The sequence below is a fragment of the Cherax quadricarinatus genome, chromosome 65 (genome assembly GCF_038502225.1).
Source record: "Cherax quadricarinatus isolate ZL_2023a chromosome 65, ASM3850222v1, whole genome shotgun sequence".
NCBI lineage: Eukaryota > Metazoa > Arthropoda > Malacostraca > Decapoda > Parastacidae > Cherax > Cherax quadricarinatus.
The window spans coordinates 3847283-3867771 of record NC_091356.1 but is presented as its reverse complement, the minus strand read 5'-3'; the positions used below and the strand labels follow the sequence as shown (position 1 = coordinate 3867771).

The 20489-nt window shown below is 47.1% G+C and overlaps 1 protein-coding gene across 2 annotated transcripts in view; it reads left to right on the top strand.

Annotated features, from left to right (window-relative positions):
* The first annotated feature begins 2481 nt into the window (after nt 1-2481).
* Nucleotides 2482-20489, top strand: part of LOC128700486 (very long chain fatty acid elongase 7-like) — a 31326-nt gene continuing 13318 nt past the window's right edge. Inside the window, exons 1-5 of one of the 2 annotated variants that reach the window (XM_053793720.2) lie at nt 2482-2571; nt 15282-15416; nt 16040-16335; nt 17211-17291; nt 19097-19153. In XM_053793720.2, the coding sequence (XP_053649695.2) occupies nt 15365-15416; nt 16040-16335; nt 17211-17291; nt 19097-19153 (486 nt within the window). In that variant the 5' untranslated portion in view covers nt 2482-2571; nt 15282-15364. The remainder of the gene's footprint in view (nt 2572-15281; nt 15417-16039; nt 16336-17210; nt 17292-19096; nt 19154-20489) is intronic. The other variant, XM_053793719.2, reaches the window with a different exon arrangement.

Sequence of the window (20489 nt, the reverse complement as noted above, 5' to 3'; positions counted from 1 at the left end):
ATAGTTGAAGTAATTAGCATTGTAGTGGCTGGGAAAGTACGCTGACTGGTATGTGAAAAAGACAGAATTATTATTATTATTATTATTATTATTATTATTATTATTATTATTATTATTATTATTATTATATTTATGGGGAGAGTTAAGCCTTTAGGTGTGTATATATCAGTAATGATATACACAATGAGGTGTGTATGTGTGTGTGTGTGTGTGTGTGTGTGTGTGTGTGTGTGTGTGTGTGTGTGTGTGTGTGTGTGTGTGTGTGTGTGTGTGTGTGTGTGTATGTGTGTGTGTGTTTATATTGCGAAGAGATACATATTTAAATTGATGTACACTAAGATATACACTCAGTGGCCACTTTTACTACTAGGTAGGTCCTTCCTCTTGCCTCAAAACTGCCTGAATTCGTGGCAATGATTCAACGAGGTGCTGGAAACATTCCTTACAGATTCTGGTCCATGTTGACATGATAGCATCACACAGTTGCTGCAAATCTGTCGGTTGCACATTCGTGCTGCCACTCTCACTATCCACCATATGCCAAAGGTTTGCATGAAATTCTGACCCTACCATCTGCATGTCGCAGCAGAAATCGCGAATCGTCAGACCAGACGACGTTTTCATAATTTTCAACTGTTCACTAGCGGTGAGACTTTGACCACTCAGCCCATCCACTTCAAGGTTCGACGTATAGTGTATTCAGAGATGCTCTTCCTTCTGATTAACACTGTTGTAACACGTGGTTATTTGAGCCATTCTCCTCTGACCTCTCATTAACAACGCGTTTTCACCCACAGAACTGCCTCTCACTGGATGTTTTATGTTTTTCACACCATTCTCTGTAAATTCTAGAGAATGTTGTGCGTGAAATTCCCAGAGATCAACATTTTCTGAGATACACAAATCAGCTAGTCTGGTACCAACAATTATTCCATTTTCTTCCTCATTTTCTTCCCCATTCTGATGTTTGGTCCGAGCAACCACTGAACCTTTTAACCGTGTCTACATGCTCTTAGGCACTGAGGTACTGCCACGTAATTGGCTGATTAGATATTTGCGTTAACGAGTAGGAGTACAGATCTACCTAATAAAGTGTCAACTGAGTGCATATTTCTCACTGAACATACGCACACACAGACACAAACTACAACGATTAGCTGAATTGTTTTTGTCGCAAAGTTTGCAATCTCGGCTTATAAAACAATGATTATGTTTTGCCAAGGAAGCAAAATATATATTCATTGTTGTATTAATTTCACAAAATAACAGACTGAACATCACCATATTAATATATTCCAATGATATAAAATAATTCTTTCTCAATAGGATTTACTAAGAACTTGGTCGGATTATGCATTCATTATTTAACATAATTTTAACATAGCTAACTGAGATTGCTGTGTTAGTTTTGGTTCTGATATATATGTATATATATATATATATATATATATATATATATATATATATATATATATATATATATATATATATATATATATATATATATATATATATATATATAATATATATTATTATTATTATTATTATTTACATACAATAACGGCTGAGATTACAAAAAGAAATAATATGAAAGACATACAATGGTTGGTCTTTATGTTTCAAAACATAACGTGTTATGAAATGTCGTCAAAACCGGGCGAAGGCTCTTTCCTCACCACCAAAATATTGAAGACAAATATTTCAACCATTATTGCTTGTTTTGCTATGAAAAACACATTGGCAAGTGCATTGCAACACAGACGGAAGGTCTTAACAATGCAAAACAAGCCTCGAGGGGATGATAAGATTTTCGTCCCTCCGTGGCTTGTTTCACACACACACACACACACACACACACACATACACACACACATACACACACACACACATACACACACACACACACACACACACACACACGTACACACACACATACACACATACACACACACACACATACACACACACACATACACACACACACATACACACACACACACATACACACACACACACATACACACACACATACACATACACACACACACACACACACACACACACACATACACACACACATACACACACACATACACACATACACACACACATACACACACACATACACACACACATACACACACACACACATATATATATATATATATATATATATATATATATATATATATATATATATATATATATATATATATATATATATGCATTCTACTCCCCCCGTGGTTGTTTCGCATATTATATGTACATGTATGTAGTTAATATGACTTACAGTAAGAATATACCTGCCGGAAATGTACCTGTGATGATTACTAAAAAGAATTTTTTGTTTGCCAGGATAAAGAAAAATTGGTTTTGTTCGTTGAACATGACAGCGTTCCGTCTTGTCAGAACCTTGATCCTTGGTTTATGGCAACTCAGCGCTTCGTATTTTCAAACTTAGTAAGCAATTGTGTGCCAATACAAAACTTCAGTTTGCTGCACATAGAGTCCAGGACGGAGTGAAACCCTAGCTCTTGACACACGCTGTGTACTTCGCTATTCTTAAAGACAGTGAGTACTTAACCACGACAATTGCATAGCATATATATTGATATATTGTACCGTATATATATATATATATATATATATATATATATATATATATATATATATATATATATATATATATATATATATATATATATATATATATTTATGTAGAAGCATTGGACAATGGAGATATAATTTATGTGAGCAAAGTTGAGTGATAATATTAAGCAGAAGAATAGGATTTTGGCTATATGAAGACTGTAGGTGTTACCAGAAGAATAATTCAGAGGGCTGGGGAGAGGCTGTTGAGGTGTTATGGTTGTTTAAAGATAATGGCGAAGATTAGGATGATTAACAGACGTATATCTGGGGTGGAAGAAAGGAGAATTACTGGGCATTCCAGGAGAAAATAAGGGTGGTTTTGCGTGGTGTTGGCTTGAACATCCAGCAAGCTTAGTGAGAGTTTAAGATCGAAGCGATCTAAGAGATAATACAAGAGATTTTTAAGGCTTGACGGGCTGTTGGAGTGTGAGCAAGGTATCACTTATGAAGGGATTCAGAGAAACCAGTTATCCAGACTTGAATCCTGGAGGTGGAGAGTAGAGTGCCTGCACTTACCACGGGGGTGGGGATGCTTCAGGGTCATGTGAACTTCTAGCAAGAGAGCTACTGAATGAATGATGGTGAATATGGTTTCTTTTGCTCGGATGCGCAGTATTAAGTGTCGCTCACAACTTAGGCAACACATTACCGGCGGTGGCGACTTTAGTTGACGCAATGATTTCTTTATATTTTGATAATTTAAATATATCTAGCTGAATACCCATTTTACTTCTTACACACCTATAAAAAAACACATTAATGATATTATGACGACGTTTCGGTCCGCTTGGTCCACTAACAAGTGTCAATCTCCTATCTTCGGATGCCATTTGTGAATTGTTCCAGTCAGTGTATTATACCTTTCTATTCTTTATTATTAATGCTATACACACTGCTGCCATACCTGTACACACAATATCACTGACTCCGCACTTGGATGAAATAAAGAAAAAATACTTGAAACCGAATTGTTTCTCTCACAGTCAGTTTCGGATTCCATTCCATCGTCAGGAATTCTATAAAACAACAAAAATGAAAAGTGAAACACGATTAAAAGGAAAAACTCGTAAAGAAAAAAGGAAACAAAACAAAGCTGATAAATATACAGCAAAGTAACTCACTGAGCATTGTCAGGGAGATAATGTTTATTTATAAGAGTATACTGAACCCTCACTGTAGCCAGCTACATAGTCTTGGATCAACTAGGCTACGCATGGTTTAAGGGGTTCAAATCCAAACGCCTACATGAGGGTCATTATGGGGCACGTCAGTGCCTCTGCCTTATAATGTGATTTCCCCCCCCCCCCTATAATTCACCTTGTTCATAATTACTATCTCATTTGCTTTGTCTGCTTTCGTAAATGCAATAGTAATTATGGACAAGGTAGATAACAGGGGAAAAACAAACCTGATGTTAGGAGACGCGTCTCTTAAAACTGCAACATGTCACCTATTCACTACCAGTCATGAATACTTTAGTATCTAGAATAGGGATTAGAGTAAGCTCTTAGTGCATATGTACTGAGAGACATGCACTTCTCTGTGTCTGCAACCGTCGCAGAATGCAGAGTGAGAAAATTCACTTTCATGATGCGGTTTGGGGCTTCCCAATGTAATTGTGCTGCTGACGGCCCACCTAGGTGTGTCAACATAGTGAGGGAGCACCTAGGTGTGTCAACATAGTGAGGGAGCACCTAGATGTGCCTCAGCAAGGTGAGAGACAATTTAAGTGTGTCTCAGCATGGTGAAGGACCACCTAGGTGTCTAAGCATGGTGAGGGAGCACCTGCGTGTGCCTCAGCATGGTGAGGGAGTACCTAGGTGTCTCAGCATGGTGAGGGAGCACCTGCGTGTGCCTCAGCATGGTGAGGGAGCGCCTGCGTGTGCCTCAGCATGGTGAGGGAGCACCTAGGTGTGCCTCAGCATGGTGAGGGAGCACCTAGGTGTGTCTCAGCATGGTGAGGGAGCACCTAGGTGTGTCTCAGCATGGTGAGGGAGGACCTAGGTGTGTCTCAGCATGGTGAGGAAGCACCTAGGTGTGTCTCAGCATGGTGAGGAACCATCTAGGTGTGTCTCAGCATGGTGAGGAACCATCTAGGTGTATCTCAGCATGGTGAGGGAGCACCTAGGTGTGTCTCAGCATGGTGAGGGAGGACCTAGGTGTGTCTCAGCATGGTGAGGAAGCACCTAGGTGTGTCTCAGCATGGTGAGGAACCATCTAGGTGTGTCTCAGCATGGTGAGGAACCATCTAGGTGTATCTCAGCATGGTGAGGGAGCACCTAGGTGTGCCTCAGCATGGCGAAGAAGCACCTAGGTGTACCTCAGCATGGTGAGACATCAACCACAATAAATAATTTTGTGATATGTTTCTAGTTAACCTCACGAGCAAAGCTCAAACCTCCGCAACACAACTGTTCTCAGATATTTGTTAGGTTATTCCATGAATTAAGGAAAGATCCCGGACTTCACCTTACGAAAGCAGACGAAGCAAATGCGATAATAATTATAGACAAGGTAGATTATAGTGGAAAAATAAACGTGATAACAGGAGACAAGGAAACTCAGGCGCCTCTTAACTACGTAGCTGCCGATACTAACATAATCAAAAAGGGAAAAAAATAAGACATTATGCAAGAAAACCGTTAATGTATACAACATTTCGCCCACGAAGGGAGGGGGGGGGGTTATCGAATACTTAGAGAGCGGATCATACATGCGATCTTATATGTAGTAAGAAGGCAAGTGACTGCCGACAGCCTGAGGGGAATAGACACTAATAGACCCACTTACGACACTTGTATTGCAGGGTCAGCCCATACTACCTTCCATGACGCAAAATCAGCAAACAAAAATAAGTTCTATAATACCAAGGATTCTTCCATAATACTACCATTATCATCATCATAACAGAATTGTTATCATAATTGTATTGTAGTATCATAGAGCTGTATGACCCAATAGGGTCATACAGCTACGTGATACTACAATACAAGAGGAACACTGCAGGAAATTTTTTGAATTTGTCATCTGGGATTAGTTTTGTCTAATCTATTATCCCTACTGGGAATATTTTTTTTTTTTTTTTGGGGGGGGGGGGGGGGGTAGGAGCTTTTACGATATACAAATAACCCGCACATAGGAGAGAGGAGCTTACGACGACGTTATGTGTGTATTGTTCCAGTCATAGTAGTATTGTGCCTTTTTGTTATTTATCTTGTACGATAGTTAGAAATATGTTATACTGTCAGCTCTTTACGTTAATATATGTAAGAGCCTTGATATTATAACTACTGGCCAAGTTATCCCAATCTACACTAGCCAGGTGTTCCAATAGAGGGTTGTTTCTGTCGATCGAAAATCTCATACATCCACTTAAGAGTGTTATTTAAGATTTATGAAGAGATTGCATTATGGGAAGTGCCTGCACTCTGAAGGAGAGATGGAGGTGGGAAGTACAGTGTCTGCACTCTGAAGGAGAGATGGAGGTGGGAAGTACAGTGTCTGCACTCTGAAGGAGAGGTGGAGGTGGGAAGTACAGTGCCTGCACTCTGAAGGAGAGATGGAGGTGGGAAGTACAGTGTCTGCACTCTGAAGGAGAGGTGGAGGTGGGAAGTACAGTGTCTGCACTCTGAAGGAGAGATGGAGGTGGGAAGTACAGTGCCTGCACTCTGAAGGAGAGATGGAGGTGGGAAGTACAGTGTCTGCACTCTGAAGGAGGGGTGGAGGTGGGAAGTACAGTGTCTGCACTCTGAAGGAGAGGTGGAGGTGGGAAGTACAGTGCCTGCACTCTGAAGGAGAGGTGGAGGTGGGAAGTACAGTGTCTGCACTCTGAAGGAGAGGTGGAGGTGGGAAGTACAGTGCCTGCACTCTGAAGGAGAGATGGAGGTGGGAAGTACAGTGTCTGCACTCTGAAGGAGGGGTGGAGGTGGGAAGTACAGTGTCTGCACTCTGAAGGAGAGGTGGAGGTGGGAAGTACAGTGTCTGCACTCTGAAGGAGAGATGGAGGTGGGAAGTACAGTGTCTGCACTCTGAAGGAGAGATGGAGGTGGGAAGTACAGTGCCTGCACTCTGAAGGAGAGATGGAGGTGGGAAGTACAGTGCCTGCACTCTGAAGGAGAGATGGAGGTGGGAAGTACAGTGTCTGCACTCTGAAGGAGGGGTGGAGGTGGGAAGTACAGTGTCTGCACTCTGAAGGAGGGGTGGAGGTGGGAAGTACAGTGTCTGCACTCTGAAGGAGGGGTGGAGGTGGGAAGTACAGTGTCTGCACTCTGAAGGAGAGATGGAGGTGGGAAGTACAGTGTCTGCACTCTGAAGGAGAGATGGAGGTGGGAAGTACAGCACCTGCACTCTGAAGGAGGGGTGGAGGTGGGAAGTACAGTGTCTGCACTCTGAAGGAGAGATGGAGGTGGGAAGTACAGTGTCTGCACTCTGAAGGAGAGATGGAGGTGGGAAGTACAGTGTCTGCACTCTGAAGGAGAGGTGGAGGTGGGAAGTACAGTGCCTGCACTCTGAAGGAGAGATGGAGGTGGGAAGTACAGTGTCTGCACTCTGAAGGAGAGATGGAGGTGGGAAGTACAGTGTCTGCACTCTGAAGGAGAGATGGAGGTGGGAAGTACAGCACCTGCACTCTGAAGGAGAGGTGGAGGTGGGAAGTACAGTGCCTGCACTCTGAAGGAGAGGTGGAGGTGGGAAGTACAGTGCCTGCACTCTGAAGGAGAGGTGGAGGTGGGAAGTACAGTGCCTGCACTCTGAAGGAGGGGTGGAGGTGGGAAGTACAGTGCCTGCACTCTGAAGGAGAGATGGAGGTGGGAAGTACAGTGCCTGCACTCTGAAGGAGAGGTGGAGGTGGGAAGTACAGTGTCTGCACTCTGAAGGAGGGATGGAGGTGGGAAGTACAGTGCCTGCACTCTGAAGGAGGGGTTGAGGTGGGAAGTACAGTGCCTGCACTCTGAAGGAGAGGTGGAGGTGGGAAGTACAGTGTCTGCACTCTGAAGGAGAGGTGGAGGTGGGAAGTACAGTGTCTGCACTCTGAAGGAGGGGTGGAGGTGGGAAGTACAGTGCCTGCACTCTGAAGGAGGGATGGAGGTGGGAAGTACAGTGCCTGCACTCTGAAGGAGAGATGGAGGTGGGAAGTACAGTGCCTGCACTCTGAAGGAGGGGTGGAGGTGGGAAGTACAGTGCCTGCACTCTGAAGGAGAGATGGAGGTGGGAAGTACAGTGCCTGCACTCTGAAGGAGGGGTGGAGGTGGGAAGTACAGTGCCTGCACTCTGAAGGAGAGATGGAGGTGGGAAGTACAGTGCCTGCACTCTGAAGGAGAGATGGAGGTGGGAAGTACAGTGCCTGCACTCTGAAGGAGAGATGGAGGTGGGAAGTACAGTGCCTGCACTCTGAAGGAGGGGTGGAGGTGGGAAGTACAGTGCCTGCACTCTGAAGGAGGGGTGGAGGTGGGAAGTACAGTGCCTGCACTCTGAAGGAGGGATGGAGGTGGGAAGTACAGTGTCTGCACTCTGAAGGAGGGATGGAGGTGGGAAGTACAGTGCCTGCACTCTGAAGGAGGGGTGGAGGTGGGAAGTACAGTGTCTGCACTCTGAAGGAGGGGTGGAGGTGGGAAGTACAGTGCCTGCACTCTGAAGGAGAGATGGAGGTGGGAAGTACAGTGTCTGCACTCTGAAGGAGAGATGGAGGTGGGAAGTACAGTGCCTGCACTCTGAAGGAGGGATGGAGGTGGGAAGTACAGTGCCTGCACTCTGAAGGAGGGATGGAGGTGGGAAGTACAGTGCCTGCACTCTGAAGGAGGGTTGGAGGTGGGAAGTGCAGTGCCTGCACTCTGAAGGAGGGATGGGGGTGGGTAGTACAGTGTCTGCACTCTGAAGGAGGGATGGAGGTGGGAAGTACAGTGTCTGCACTCTGAAGGAGGGATGGAGGTGGGAAGTACAGTGTCTGCACTCTGAAGGAGAGATGGAGGTGGGAAGTACAGTGTCTGCACTCTGAAGGAGGGGTGGAGGTGGGAAGTACAGTGTCTGCACTCTGAAGGAGGGATGGAGGTGGGAAGTACAGTGTCTGCACTCTGAAGGAGAGATGGAGGTGGGAAGTACAGTGTCTGCACTCTGAAGGAGGGGTGGAGGTGGGAAGTACAGTGTCTGCACTCTGAAGGAGAGATGGAGGTGGGAAGTACAGTGTCTGCACTCTGAAGGAGAGATGGAGGTGGGAAGTACAGTGTCTGCACTCTGAAGGAGAGGTGGAGGTGGGAAGTACAGTGCCTGCACTCTGAAGGAGGGGTGGAGGTGGGAAGTACAGTGCCTGCACTCTGAAGGAGGGGTGGAGGTGGGAAGTACAGTGCCTGCACTCTGAAGGAGAGGTGGAGGTGGGAAGTACAGTGCCTGCACTCTGAAGGAGGGGTGGAGGTGGGAAGTACAGTGCCTGCACTCTGAAGGAGGGGTGGAGGTGGGAAGTACAGTGTCTGCACTCTGAAGGAGGGGTGGAGGTGGGAAGTACAGTGTCTGCACTCTGAAGGAGGGGTGGAGGTGGGAAGTACAGTGCCTGCACTCTGAAGGAGAGGTGGAGGTGGGAAGTACAGTGCCTGCACTCTGAAGGAGAGGTGGAGGTGGGAAGTACAGTGTCTGCACTCTGAAGGAGAGGTGGAGGTGGGAAGTACAGTGCCTGCACTCTGAAGGAGGGGTGGAGGTGGGAAGTACAGTGCCTGCACTCTGAAGGAGAGGTGGAGGTGGGAAGTACAGTGCCTGCACTCTGAAGGAGAGGTGGAGGTGGGAAGTACAGTGCCTGCACTCTGAAGGAGAGGTGGAGGTGGGAAGTACAGTGCCTGCACTCTGAAGGAGAGGTGGAGGTGGGAAGTACAGTGCCTGCACTCTGAAGGAGAGGTGGAGGTGGGAAGTACAGTGCCTGCACTCTGAAGGAGAGGTGGAGGTGGGAAGTACAGTGTCTGCACTGTGAAGGAGAGGTGGAGGTGGGAAGTACAGTGTCTGCACTCTGAAGGAGAGGTGGAGGTGGGAAGTACAGTGCCTGCACTCTGAAGGAGAGGTGGAGGTGGGAAGTACAGTGTCTGCACTCTGAAGGAGAGGTGGAGGTGGGAAGTACAGTGCCTGCACTCTGAAGGAGAGGTGGAGGTGGGAAGTACAGTGCCTGCACTCTGAAGGAGAGGTGGAGGTGGGAAGTACAGTGCCTGCACTCTGAAGGAGAGGTGGAGGTGGGAAGTACAGTGTCTGCACTCTGAAGGAGAGGTGGAGGTGGGAAGTACAGTGCCTGCACTCTGAAGGAGAGGTGGAGGTGGGAAGTACAGTGCCTGCACTCTGAAGGAGAGGTGGAGGTGGGAAGTACAGTGTCTGCACTCTGAAGGAGAGGTGGAGGTGGGAAGTACAGTGCCTGCACTCTGAAGGAGAGGTGGAGGTTGGAAGTACAGTGCCTGCACTCTGAAGGAGAAGGTGGAGGTAGGAAGTACAGTGTCTGCACTCTGAAGGAGAGGTGGAGGTGGGAAGTACAGTGTCTGCACTCTGAAGGAGAGGTGGAGGTGGGAAGTACAGTGCCTGCACTCTGAAGGAGAGGTGGAGGTGGGAAGTACAGTGCCTGCACTCTGAAGGAGGGGTGGAGGTGGGAAGTACAGTGCCTGCACTCTGAAGGAGGGGTGGAGGTGGGAAGTACAGTGTCTGCACTCTGAAGGAGAGGTGGAGGTGGGAAGTACAGTGCCTGCACTCTGAAGGAGAGGTGGAGGTGGGAAGTACAGTGCCTGCACTCTGAAGGAGAGGTGGAGGTGGGAAGTACAGTGCCTGCACTCTGAAGGAGGGTGGAGGTGGGAAGTACAGTGCCTGCACTCTGAAGGAGAGGTGGAGGTGGGAAGTACAGTGCCTGCACTCTGAAGGAGAGGTGGAGGTGGGAAGTACAGTGCCTGCACTCTGAAGGAGGGATGGAGGTGGGAAGTACAGTGCCTGCACTCTGAAGGAGAGGTGGAGGTGGGAAGTACAGTGTCTGCACTCTGAAGGAGAGGTGGAGGTGGGAAGTACAGTGCCTGCACTCTGAAGGAGAGGTGGAGGTGGGAAGTACAGTGCCTGCACTCTGAAGGAGAGGTGGAGGTGGGAAGTACAGTGTCTGCACTCTGAAGGAGAGGTGGAGGTGGGAAGTACAGTGCCTGCACTCTGAAGGAGAGGTGGAGGTGGGAAGTACAGTGCCTGCACTCTGAAGGAGAGGTGGAGGTGGGAAGTACAGTGCCTGCACTCTGAAGGAGAGGTGGAGGTGGGAAGTACAGTGCCTGCACTCTGAAGGAGAGGTGGAGGTGGGAAGTACAGTGCCTGCACTCTGAAGGAGAGGTGGAGGTGGGAAGTACAGTGTCTGCACTCTGAAGGAGAGGTGGAGGTGGGAAGTACAGTGCCTGCACTCTGAAGGAGAGGTGGAGGTGGGAAGTACAGTGCCTGCACTCTGAAGGAGAGGTGGAGGTGGGAAGTACAGTGTCTGAAGGAGAGGTGGAGGTGGGAAGTACAGTGCCTGCACTCTGAGGGAGAGGTGGAGGTGGGAAGTACAGTGCCTGCACTCTGAAGGAGAGGTGGAGGTGGGAAGTACAGTGCCTGCACTCTGAAGGAGAGATGGAGGTGGGAAGTACAGCGCCTGCACTCTGAAGGAGAGGTGGAGGTGGGAAGTACAGTGCCTGCACTGTGAAGGAGGGGTGGAGGTGGGAAGTACAGTGCCTGCACTCTGACGGAGAGGTGGAGGTGGGAAGTACAGTGCCTGCGCTCTGACGGAGAGGTGGAGGTGGGAAGTACAGTGTCTGCACTTTGAAGGAAGGGTGGAGGTGAAGCCTGAGAAGGAGAGGTGGAGGTGGGAAGTACAGTGTCTCCACTCTGAAGGAGAGGTGGAGGTGGGAAGTACAGTGCCTGCACTCTGAAGGAGAGGTGGAGGTGGGAAGTACAGTGCCTGCACTCTGAAGGAGAGGTGGAGGTGGGAAGTACAGTGCCTGCACTCTGAAGGAGAGGTGGAGGTGGGAAGTACAGTGTCTGCACTCTGAAGGAGAGGTGGAGGTGGGAAGTACAGTGCCTGCACTCTGAAGGAGAGGTGGAGGTGGGAAGTACAGTGTCTGCACTCTGAAGGAGAGGTGGAGGTGGGAAGTACAGTGCCTGCACTCTGAAGGAGAGGTGGAGGTGGGAAGTACAGTGCCTGCACTCTGAAGGAGAGGTGGAGGTGGGAAGTACAGTGTCTGCACTCTGAAGGAGAGGTGGAGGTGGGAAGTACAGTGCCTGCACTCTGAAGGAGAGGTGGAGGTGGGAAGTACAGTGCCTGCACTCTGAAGGAGAGGTGGAGGTGGGAAGTACAGTGTCTGCACTCTGAAGGAGAGGTGGAGGTGGGAAGTACAGTGCCTGCACTCTGAAGGAGAGGTGGAGGTGGGAAGTACAGTGTCTGCACTCTGAAGGAGAGGTGGAGGTGGGAAGTACAGTGCCTGCACTCTGAAGGAGAGGTGGAGGTGGGAAGTACAGTGCCTGCACTCTGAAGGAGAGGTGGAGGTGGGAAGTACAGTGCCTGCACTCTGAAGGAGAGGTGGAGGTGGGAAGTACAGTGCCTGCACTCTGAAGGAGAGGTGGAGGTGGGAAGTACAGTGCCTGCACTCTGAAGGAGAGGTGGAGGTGGGAAGTACAGTGCCTGCACTCTGAAGGAGAGGTGGAGGTGGGAAGTACAGTGCCTGCACTCTGAAGGAGAGGTGGAGGTGGGAAGTACAGTGCCTGCACTCTGAAGGAGAGGTGGAGGTGGGAAGTACAGTGTCTGCACTCTGAAGGAGAGGTGGAGGTGGGAAGTACAGTGCCTGCACTCTGAAGGAGAGGTGGAGGTGGGAAGTACAGTGCCTGCACTCTGAAGGAGAGGTGGAGGTGGGAAGTACAGTGCCTGCACTCTGAAGGAGAGGTGGAGGTGGGAAGTACAGTGCCTGCACTCTGAAGGAGAGGTGGAGGTGGGAAGTACAGTGCCTGCACTCTGAAGGAGAGGTGGAGGTGGGAAGTACAGTGCCTGCACTCTGAAGGAGAGGTGGAGGTGGGAAGTACAGTGCCTGCACTCTGAAGGAGAGGTGGAGGTGGGAAGTACAGTGCCTGCACTCTGAAGGAGAGGTGGAGGTGGGAAGTACAGTGCCTGCACTCTGAAGGAGAGGTGGAGGTGGGAAGTACAGTGCCTGCACTCTGAAGGAGAGGTGGAGGTGGGAAGTACAGTGCCTGCACTCTGAAGGAGAGGTGGAGGTGGGAAGTACAGTGCCTGCACTCTGAAGGAGAGGTGGAGGTGGGAAGTACAGTGCCTGCACTCTGAAGGAGAGGTGGAGGTGGGAAGTACAGTGCCTGCACTCTGAAGGAGAGGTGGAGGTGGGAAGTACAGTGCCTGCACTCTGAAGGAGAGGTGGAGGTGGGAAGTACAGTGCCTGCACTCTGAAGGAGAGGTGGAGGTGGGAAGTACAGTGCCTGCACTCTGAAGGAGAGGTGGAGGTGGGAAGTACAGTGCATGCACTCTGAAGGAGAGGTGGAGGTGGGAAGTACAGTGCCTGCACTGAAGGAGAGGTGGAGGTGGAAGTAAGTACAGTGCCTGCACTCTGAAGGAGAGGTGGAGGTGGGAAGTACAGTGCCTGCACTCTGAAGGAGAGGTGGAGGTGGGAAGTACAGTGCCTGCACTCTGAAGGAGAGGTGGAGGTGGGAAGTACAGTGCCTGCACTCTGAAGGAGAGGTGGAGGTGGGAAGTACAGTGTCTGCACTCTGAAGGAGAGGTGGAGGTGGGAAGTACAGTGTCTGCACTCTGAAGGAGAGGTGGAGGTGGGAAGTACAGTGCCTGCACTCTGAAGGAGAGGTGGAGGTGGGAAGTACAGTGCCTGCACTCTGAAGGAGAGGTGGAGGTGGGAAGTACAGTGCCTGCACTCTGAAGGAGAGGTGGAGGTGGGAAGTACAGTGTCTACACTCTGAAGGAGAGGTGGAGGTGGGGTAAGTACAGTGTACCTGCACTCTGAAGGAGAGGTGGAGGTGGGAAGTACAGTGCCTGCACTCTGAAGGAGAGGTGGAGGTGGGAAGTACAGTGCCTGCACTCTGAAGGAGAGGTGGAGGTGGGAAGTACAGTGCCTGCACTCTGAAGGAGAGGTGGAGGTGGGAAGTACAGTGCCTGCACTCTGAAGGAGAGGTGGAGGTGGGAAGTACAGTGCCTGCACTCTGAAGGAGAGGTGGAGGTGGGAAGTACAGTGCCTGCACTCTGAAGGAGAGGTGGAGGTGGGAAGTACAGTGCCTGCACTCTGAAGGAGAGGTGGAGGTGGGAAGTACAGTGCCTGCACTCTGAAGGAGAGGTGGAGGTGGGAAGTACAGTGCCTGCACTCTGAAGGAGAGGTGGAGGTGGGAAGTACAGTGCCTGCACTCTGAAGGAGAGGTGGAGGTGGGAAGTACAGTGCCTGCACTCTGAAGGAGAGGTGGAGGTGGGAAGTACAGTGCCTGCACTCTGAAGGAGAGGTGGAGGTGGGAAGTACAGTGTCTGCACTCTGAAGGAGAGGTGGAGGTGGGAAGTACAGTGCCTGCACTCTGAAGGAGAGGTGGAGGTGGGAAGTACAGTGCCTGCACTCTGAAGGAGAGGTGGAGGTGGGAAGTACAGTGCCTGCACTCTGAAGGAGAGGTGGAGGTGGGAAGTACAGTGCCTGCACTCTGAAGGAGAGGTGGAGGTGGGAAGTACAGTGCCTGCACTCTGAAGGAGAGGTGGAGGTGGGAAGTACAGTGCCTGCACTCTGAAGGAGAGGTGGAGGTGGGAAGTACAGTGCCTGCACTCTGAAGGAGAGGTGGAGGTGGGAAGTACAGTGCCTGCACTCTGAAGGAGAGGTGGAGGTGGGAAGTACAGTGACTAATGAAATTGTATCTGCACTCTGAAGGAGAGGTGGAGGTGGGAAGTACAGTATTTCATCTATTTTTCTCCCTGTTCGTGATTGCAGGACTGCACTCTGAAGATTTCCTAACATCCCTGTGATCCATCTTTTTATTTTAGCTTCCAGATGTGTCCTCTTGTACCTGTGACTCGCCCTGTCCACTCTGTTCCTTCAGACATGATTTCTGTTATATATATATATATATATATATATATATATATATATATATATATATATATATATATATATATATATATATATATATATATATATATATATATATATATATAAATTCAAGGTTTCCGGAACACATGTTATCACTGCTGCAGTGTCCTGCCATAGTAACAGTCGCTGGCTACTACCACACGGATAAAACAGTGGTTACTGCTGCAGTGGTCCACTGTAGAAGCGTCAGCTACTCAGCCTTACATAATCTAATGATTATAATCATAACCATAATTTTTAAAGGGGTGGACCGGTAAGCCAGTGGAAGGCCTCAGTCAGATGACCATAAGCTCCAGTTGACTAAGACTAAGACCCGCGTCAGGAAACGCCTTTTCTGTTTCCTGACAAGCCTTACCTATCCTAATTATATCTAACGTGACCTAACCTAACCTTCTCAAGCTTGGCGTGTCCTTCAGCACAGTCTTGTAAGGCTCCCACTACAGTACCGGCACCACTGAATATCTCATGAAAACATCAGTACCAGTTTTTCTCTCTCTTCTCGTGACGAATTAATAAGACAATCTGAAGTTTGTGAAGTTTTTGTTCTTCCAGGGTGACGCCTCCTTCTGTGGGTGTCGAACTGGGAATTTTTGTTTCTGCCGCAAACTGCCTGAAGCAGCATGACGCCTTCCAGTGGCTCGCTCATGCCCATCCCACAGCATGATATTACAGGTATTGGTCTGGCTTTTTACTGCCACTGCTACCTGCCTCTTCTTTCCACTTCCTATCACTGTTCATACAAGTGACCCTGACCCACTCGTCTCACTGCTGCTTTCACTGCTTTGACTTTGGCACTGCTTCCGTCCCTTTAAATGTCACTGCCCCAGCCACACTTTATTTTACTGGAATTTCATCTGTAATTGTTGCTGTTGTAGCTGCAACAGTAATTGTTACTGTTGCAACGGCAACTGTAACTTGCTGTTGTAATTACATCTGTAACTGTTACTGTAACTGGTATACTGTGACTATTTCCTTTTCTCTCGCTACCCTGTAATCCTCCTTCCTGTTTCTCTCTCTCTCTCTCTCTCTCTCTCTCTCTCTCTCTCTCTCTCTCTCTATCGCTCCCACGTGTAAAGATTTAACTCCAATTTGTTGGGGATTTATCCATGGAATTATAAATAATTTATTATTCAGTTAAATTCCTTGCTCCGTCATGAGTAAGCAATTGCAACACGTAAGTACCTTGCACCTTGTTGAAATGGTCCAGCAATAAAGATACCTATTTGTTGTACATGTGTATTGTTCAACAATTTAGTATGGCATACCATTTAATAATACTGGAATTGCCCCCTCAGGTGTTTTGAGTACGGTTAATGGGAGTACCAAATGGGGGATTTTCATATCCTTCTTCAACTTGGTATATGGATACTTACTGGTGGCGTCCCAGCTTCGTCCAGACCCCAGGCAAGACTCTTGGCTGCTGATGAGATCTCCACTGCCCACATATGTCCTCTCGGTAGCGTATGTTGTCGGAGTTACTTGGCTCGGCCCGAGACTCATGGCGTACAGGAAGCCAATGGAGAGTCTTCGTCCTTTCATGGTCGTCTACAATGCTTTTCAGGTCGTTTTCTCTTTCTGGTTAATGTATGAGGTTAGTACTGCACGAGGTGGTATTTTGTTGACTGTGAGTTACGTATTTTAGCGACTGCACGAGGTGGTATTTTGTTGACTGTGAGTTACGTATTTTAGCGACTGCACGAGGTGGTATTTTGTTGACTGAGTTACGTATTTTAGCGACTGGGTGAGTAAAGTGGAATTTTGTTGGCGAGGTGAGTTGTGTGTTATTTTGTTGACTAGACGAATTAATCAGGCATTTTTATGACTAGGCGAGGCTGACGTATTGTAAACACTAGGTGAGTCAGGCAGTTTGTTGACTAGATAAACATGATGGGGTGAGGTGAACGATGTGGTACTGTAAGGTATTGTGCTCACTGAATAGACACATTCACTGTAAATAAATAGCATTGAACCTCTCTTACTCACTTCTTTCATGTTCGTAGCTTTGAAAAACTGGTTAACAGCAAACACTATACACTACATAGTATTGGAAGGGCTGACTGTGAGGGTAGAATTTCTGTTACACTGTTTGCAAAAGAAGGTTCGAGCCTTCACCTACTCACTCAGTTTTCTGAAAGAGTTTATGTTTATGTAATATATAATAACATAGCTCTTGTTGAGCAAAGCGTAAATCAGTAATATATAAATATTTTAAATATGTATGCAAATATTCAAAAAACTATTGTAATGCTCCAAATGTGTCAGTTCACCTCGCTAACACGCAGGTGTAATGTTGACAGTGTTGAAGATAAAACGTAGATGCAAGACAAACTTTTGCAATACAAAAGCTTCGCTCTGTTTTGCGTTTTATCAGACAACGGAGGAAAAGCTTGTCGCAGTGAAACTTTGTTCTGCATCTCTCTCTTTTATCCAGTTTTCTTTCTTTCATACGTACTAATGTACACACAGAGCGGCATGGGAGGCTGGTTAACTAGCTACGACATCCGCTGCCAACCTTGCGACTTCTCGGACAGCCCAGAAGCTCTTAGGGTGAGTCTACACGCCTACACGCCCTCACAAAACTGCTTGGAGATTTTTTCTTTTTTATTCTAGAGTAAGAATAGCTGCTTCTAAACCGCCCAGCATTTTTACAAGGTTACAGCCAGGCACTGATCTTTGTCCCTCAATGTGGTAGAAAAAAAGTAGTTTCTGTAAATACTTGCGAAAGAGTTGTTGCTGGTCGCCTCTGTAGACACTACCAATATATATATATATATATATATATATATATATATATATATATATATATATATATATATATATATATATATATATATATTTATATATATATATATATATATATATATATATATATATATATATATATATATATATATATATATATATATATTATATATATATATATATATATATATATATATATATATATATATATATATATATATATATATATATATATATATATATATATTTATATAGTTAGAGATGGGACAATACTAAATTTTTTGCCGATACCCGTACTTTTCCATTATTATTTTATTTTCATAATTTTAATGACTATATTCAATATATAAGAGAATGGTTACTGCACAATGTGTGTTACATAACACGGGAATGTTGAATATTAAATAACTTAATTTCTCTGAGATGATAATGTTATTATTGATTACTTGGTCTATGTTAGTTACTGGTTGTCAAAGGCACTTGTCGATAGTGTGTGTGTGAGTAACTCTCACATATTATTTATTTATAAAAGTACGAGATAGTTTCTGTTGTCAATAGCCATTTTGCAACAAAAACACTTGTACTCAGGGTGACAGGGGCAACAAGGCACACCAAGGTAGGGTGACAGGGGCAACAAGGCACACCAAGGTAGGGTGACAGGGGCAACAAGGCACACCAAGGTAGGGTGACAGGGGCAACAAGGCACACCAAGGTAGTGTGACAGGGGCAACAAGGCACACCAAGGTAGGGTGACAGGGGCAACAAGGCACACCAAGGTAGGGTGACAGGGGCAACAAGGCACACCAAGGTAGGGTGACAGGGGCAACAAGGCACACCAAGGTAGGGTGACAGGGGCAACAAGGCACACCAAGGTAGGGTGACAGGGGCAACAAGGCACACCAAGGTAGGGTGACAGGGGCAACAAGGCACACCAAGGTAGGGTGACAGGGGCAACAAGGCACACCAAGGTAGGGTGACAGGGGCAACAAGGCACACCAAGGTAGGGTGACAGGGGCAACAAGGCACACCAAGGTAGGGTGACAGGGGCAACAAGGCACACCAAGGTAGTGTGACAGGGGCAACAAGTCACACCAAGGTAGGGTGACAGGGGCAACAAGGCACACCAAGGTAGTGTGACAGGGGCAACAAGGCACACCAAGGTAGGGTGACAGGGGCAACAAGGCACACCAAGGTAGGGTGACAGGGGCAACAAGGCACACCAAGGTAGGGTGACAGGGGCAACAAGGCACACCAAGGTAGGGTGACAGGGGCAACAAGGCACACCAAGGTAGGGTGACCCTTCCCTCTCACCCTGAAAAATCACAATAAGAAATGCACAGCAAATATTATTCGAATAATCCCCAGAGCTGCAACATCATCCTTGCTTCAGAGTGCAGACTACTTCCAATCTCCAGAACTCAATTCTGGCTAAATGGTTTCTCCTGAATCCCTTCAAAAATGTTACCCTGCTTATACTCCTACAGCACGTCAAATCCTAATGCTCACTTGTCTCCACTCCGATATAGCATACTTACACACACCTGTTGGATGTTTAAGCTATTACTGCTACTGTACAAATACTAGTAATTATTCTCTGTATTCCCCCTCAGATGCTCCACGCCACTTACTGGTACTACTTCTCTAAGTTTGTGGACTTCCTCGACACAGTGAGTGTTTCTCATCCCTTCAAGTCTTTATTAATACAATTTGATTCTGCATTGGCTGTGAATCACTCCTGTTTAATATTACTTTGTGAGTTAATTAGTCCCTACCTTTCACAGTGATTTGTCTGTTAGGTAGTCTCTGCCTTTCACAGTGCTTTGTCTGTTAGGTAGTCTCTGCCTTTCACAGTGCTTTGTCTGTTAGGTAGTCTCTGCCTTTCACAGTGCTTTGTCTGTTAGTCCCTGCCTTCCATAGTGATTTGTCTGTTACTTAGTCTCCTCCTTTCATAATTATATTGTTTGTGAGTTAGTGCTGGACTTCTGCAGTACTTTAGCTGCGAGTTAACTCCTGACTTTAATATGCTTTGAGTTAGATCTTCGTTTTTATAATACTTTGTGAGTTGGACGCTAGTTTTCTTTACTCCTTGTTTGTTTGTTTCTGGCAATTCTAATACCTTGTTTTCTTTGCCTCTAACTTTCACATTGCTTTACAAAAGAAAATAATAATCATTTTGAGTATTATACCTCTATGGTGTACTTATTTAATTTTGAGTCAGTCATACCCGTCTGTCTTGTTGTCTCTGAGAGAATCCCTGTTTTTCCCAGTGCACTGAGTGTCTCACGTCTTTCCCAGTGCACTGAGTGTCTCACGTCTTTTCCAGTGTACTGAGTGTCTCACGTCTTTTCCAGTGTACTGAGTGTCTCACGTCTTTTCCAGTGTACTGAGTGTCTCACGTCTTTTCCAGTGCACTGAGTGTCTCACGTCTTTTCCAGTGCACTGAGTGTCTCACGTCTTTCCCAGTGCACTGAGTGTCTCACGTCTTTTCCAGTGTACTGAGTGTCTCACGTCTTTTCCAGTGCACTGAGTGTCTCACGTCTTTCCCAGTGCACTGAGTGTCTCACGTCTTTTCCAGTGCACTGAGTGTCTCACGTCTTTCCCAGTGCACTGAGTGTCTCACGTCTTTCCCAGTGCACTGAGTGTCTCACGTCTTTCCCAGTGCACTGAGTGTCTCACGTTTTTCTCAGTGCACTGAGTGTCTCACGTCTTTCTTAGTGCACTGAGTGTCTCACGTCTTTCCCAGTGCACTGAGTGTCTCACGTTTTTCTCAGTGCACTGAGTGTCTCACGTCTTTCTCAGTGCACTGAGTGTCTCACGTCTTTCCCCAGTGCACTGAGTGTCTCACGTCTTTCCCCAGTGCACTGAGTGTCTCACGTCTTTCCCAGTGCACTGAGTGTCTCACGTCTTTCCCAGTGCACTGAGTGTCTCACGTTTTTCTCAGTGCACTGAGTGTCTCACGTCTTTCCCAGTGCACTGAGTGTCTCACGTCTTTCCCAGTACACT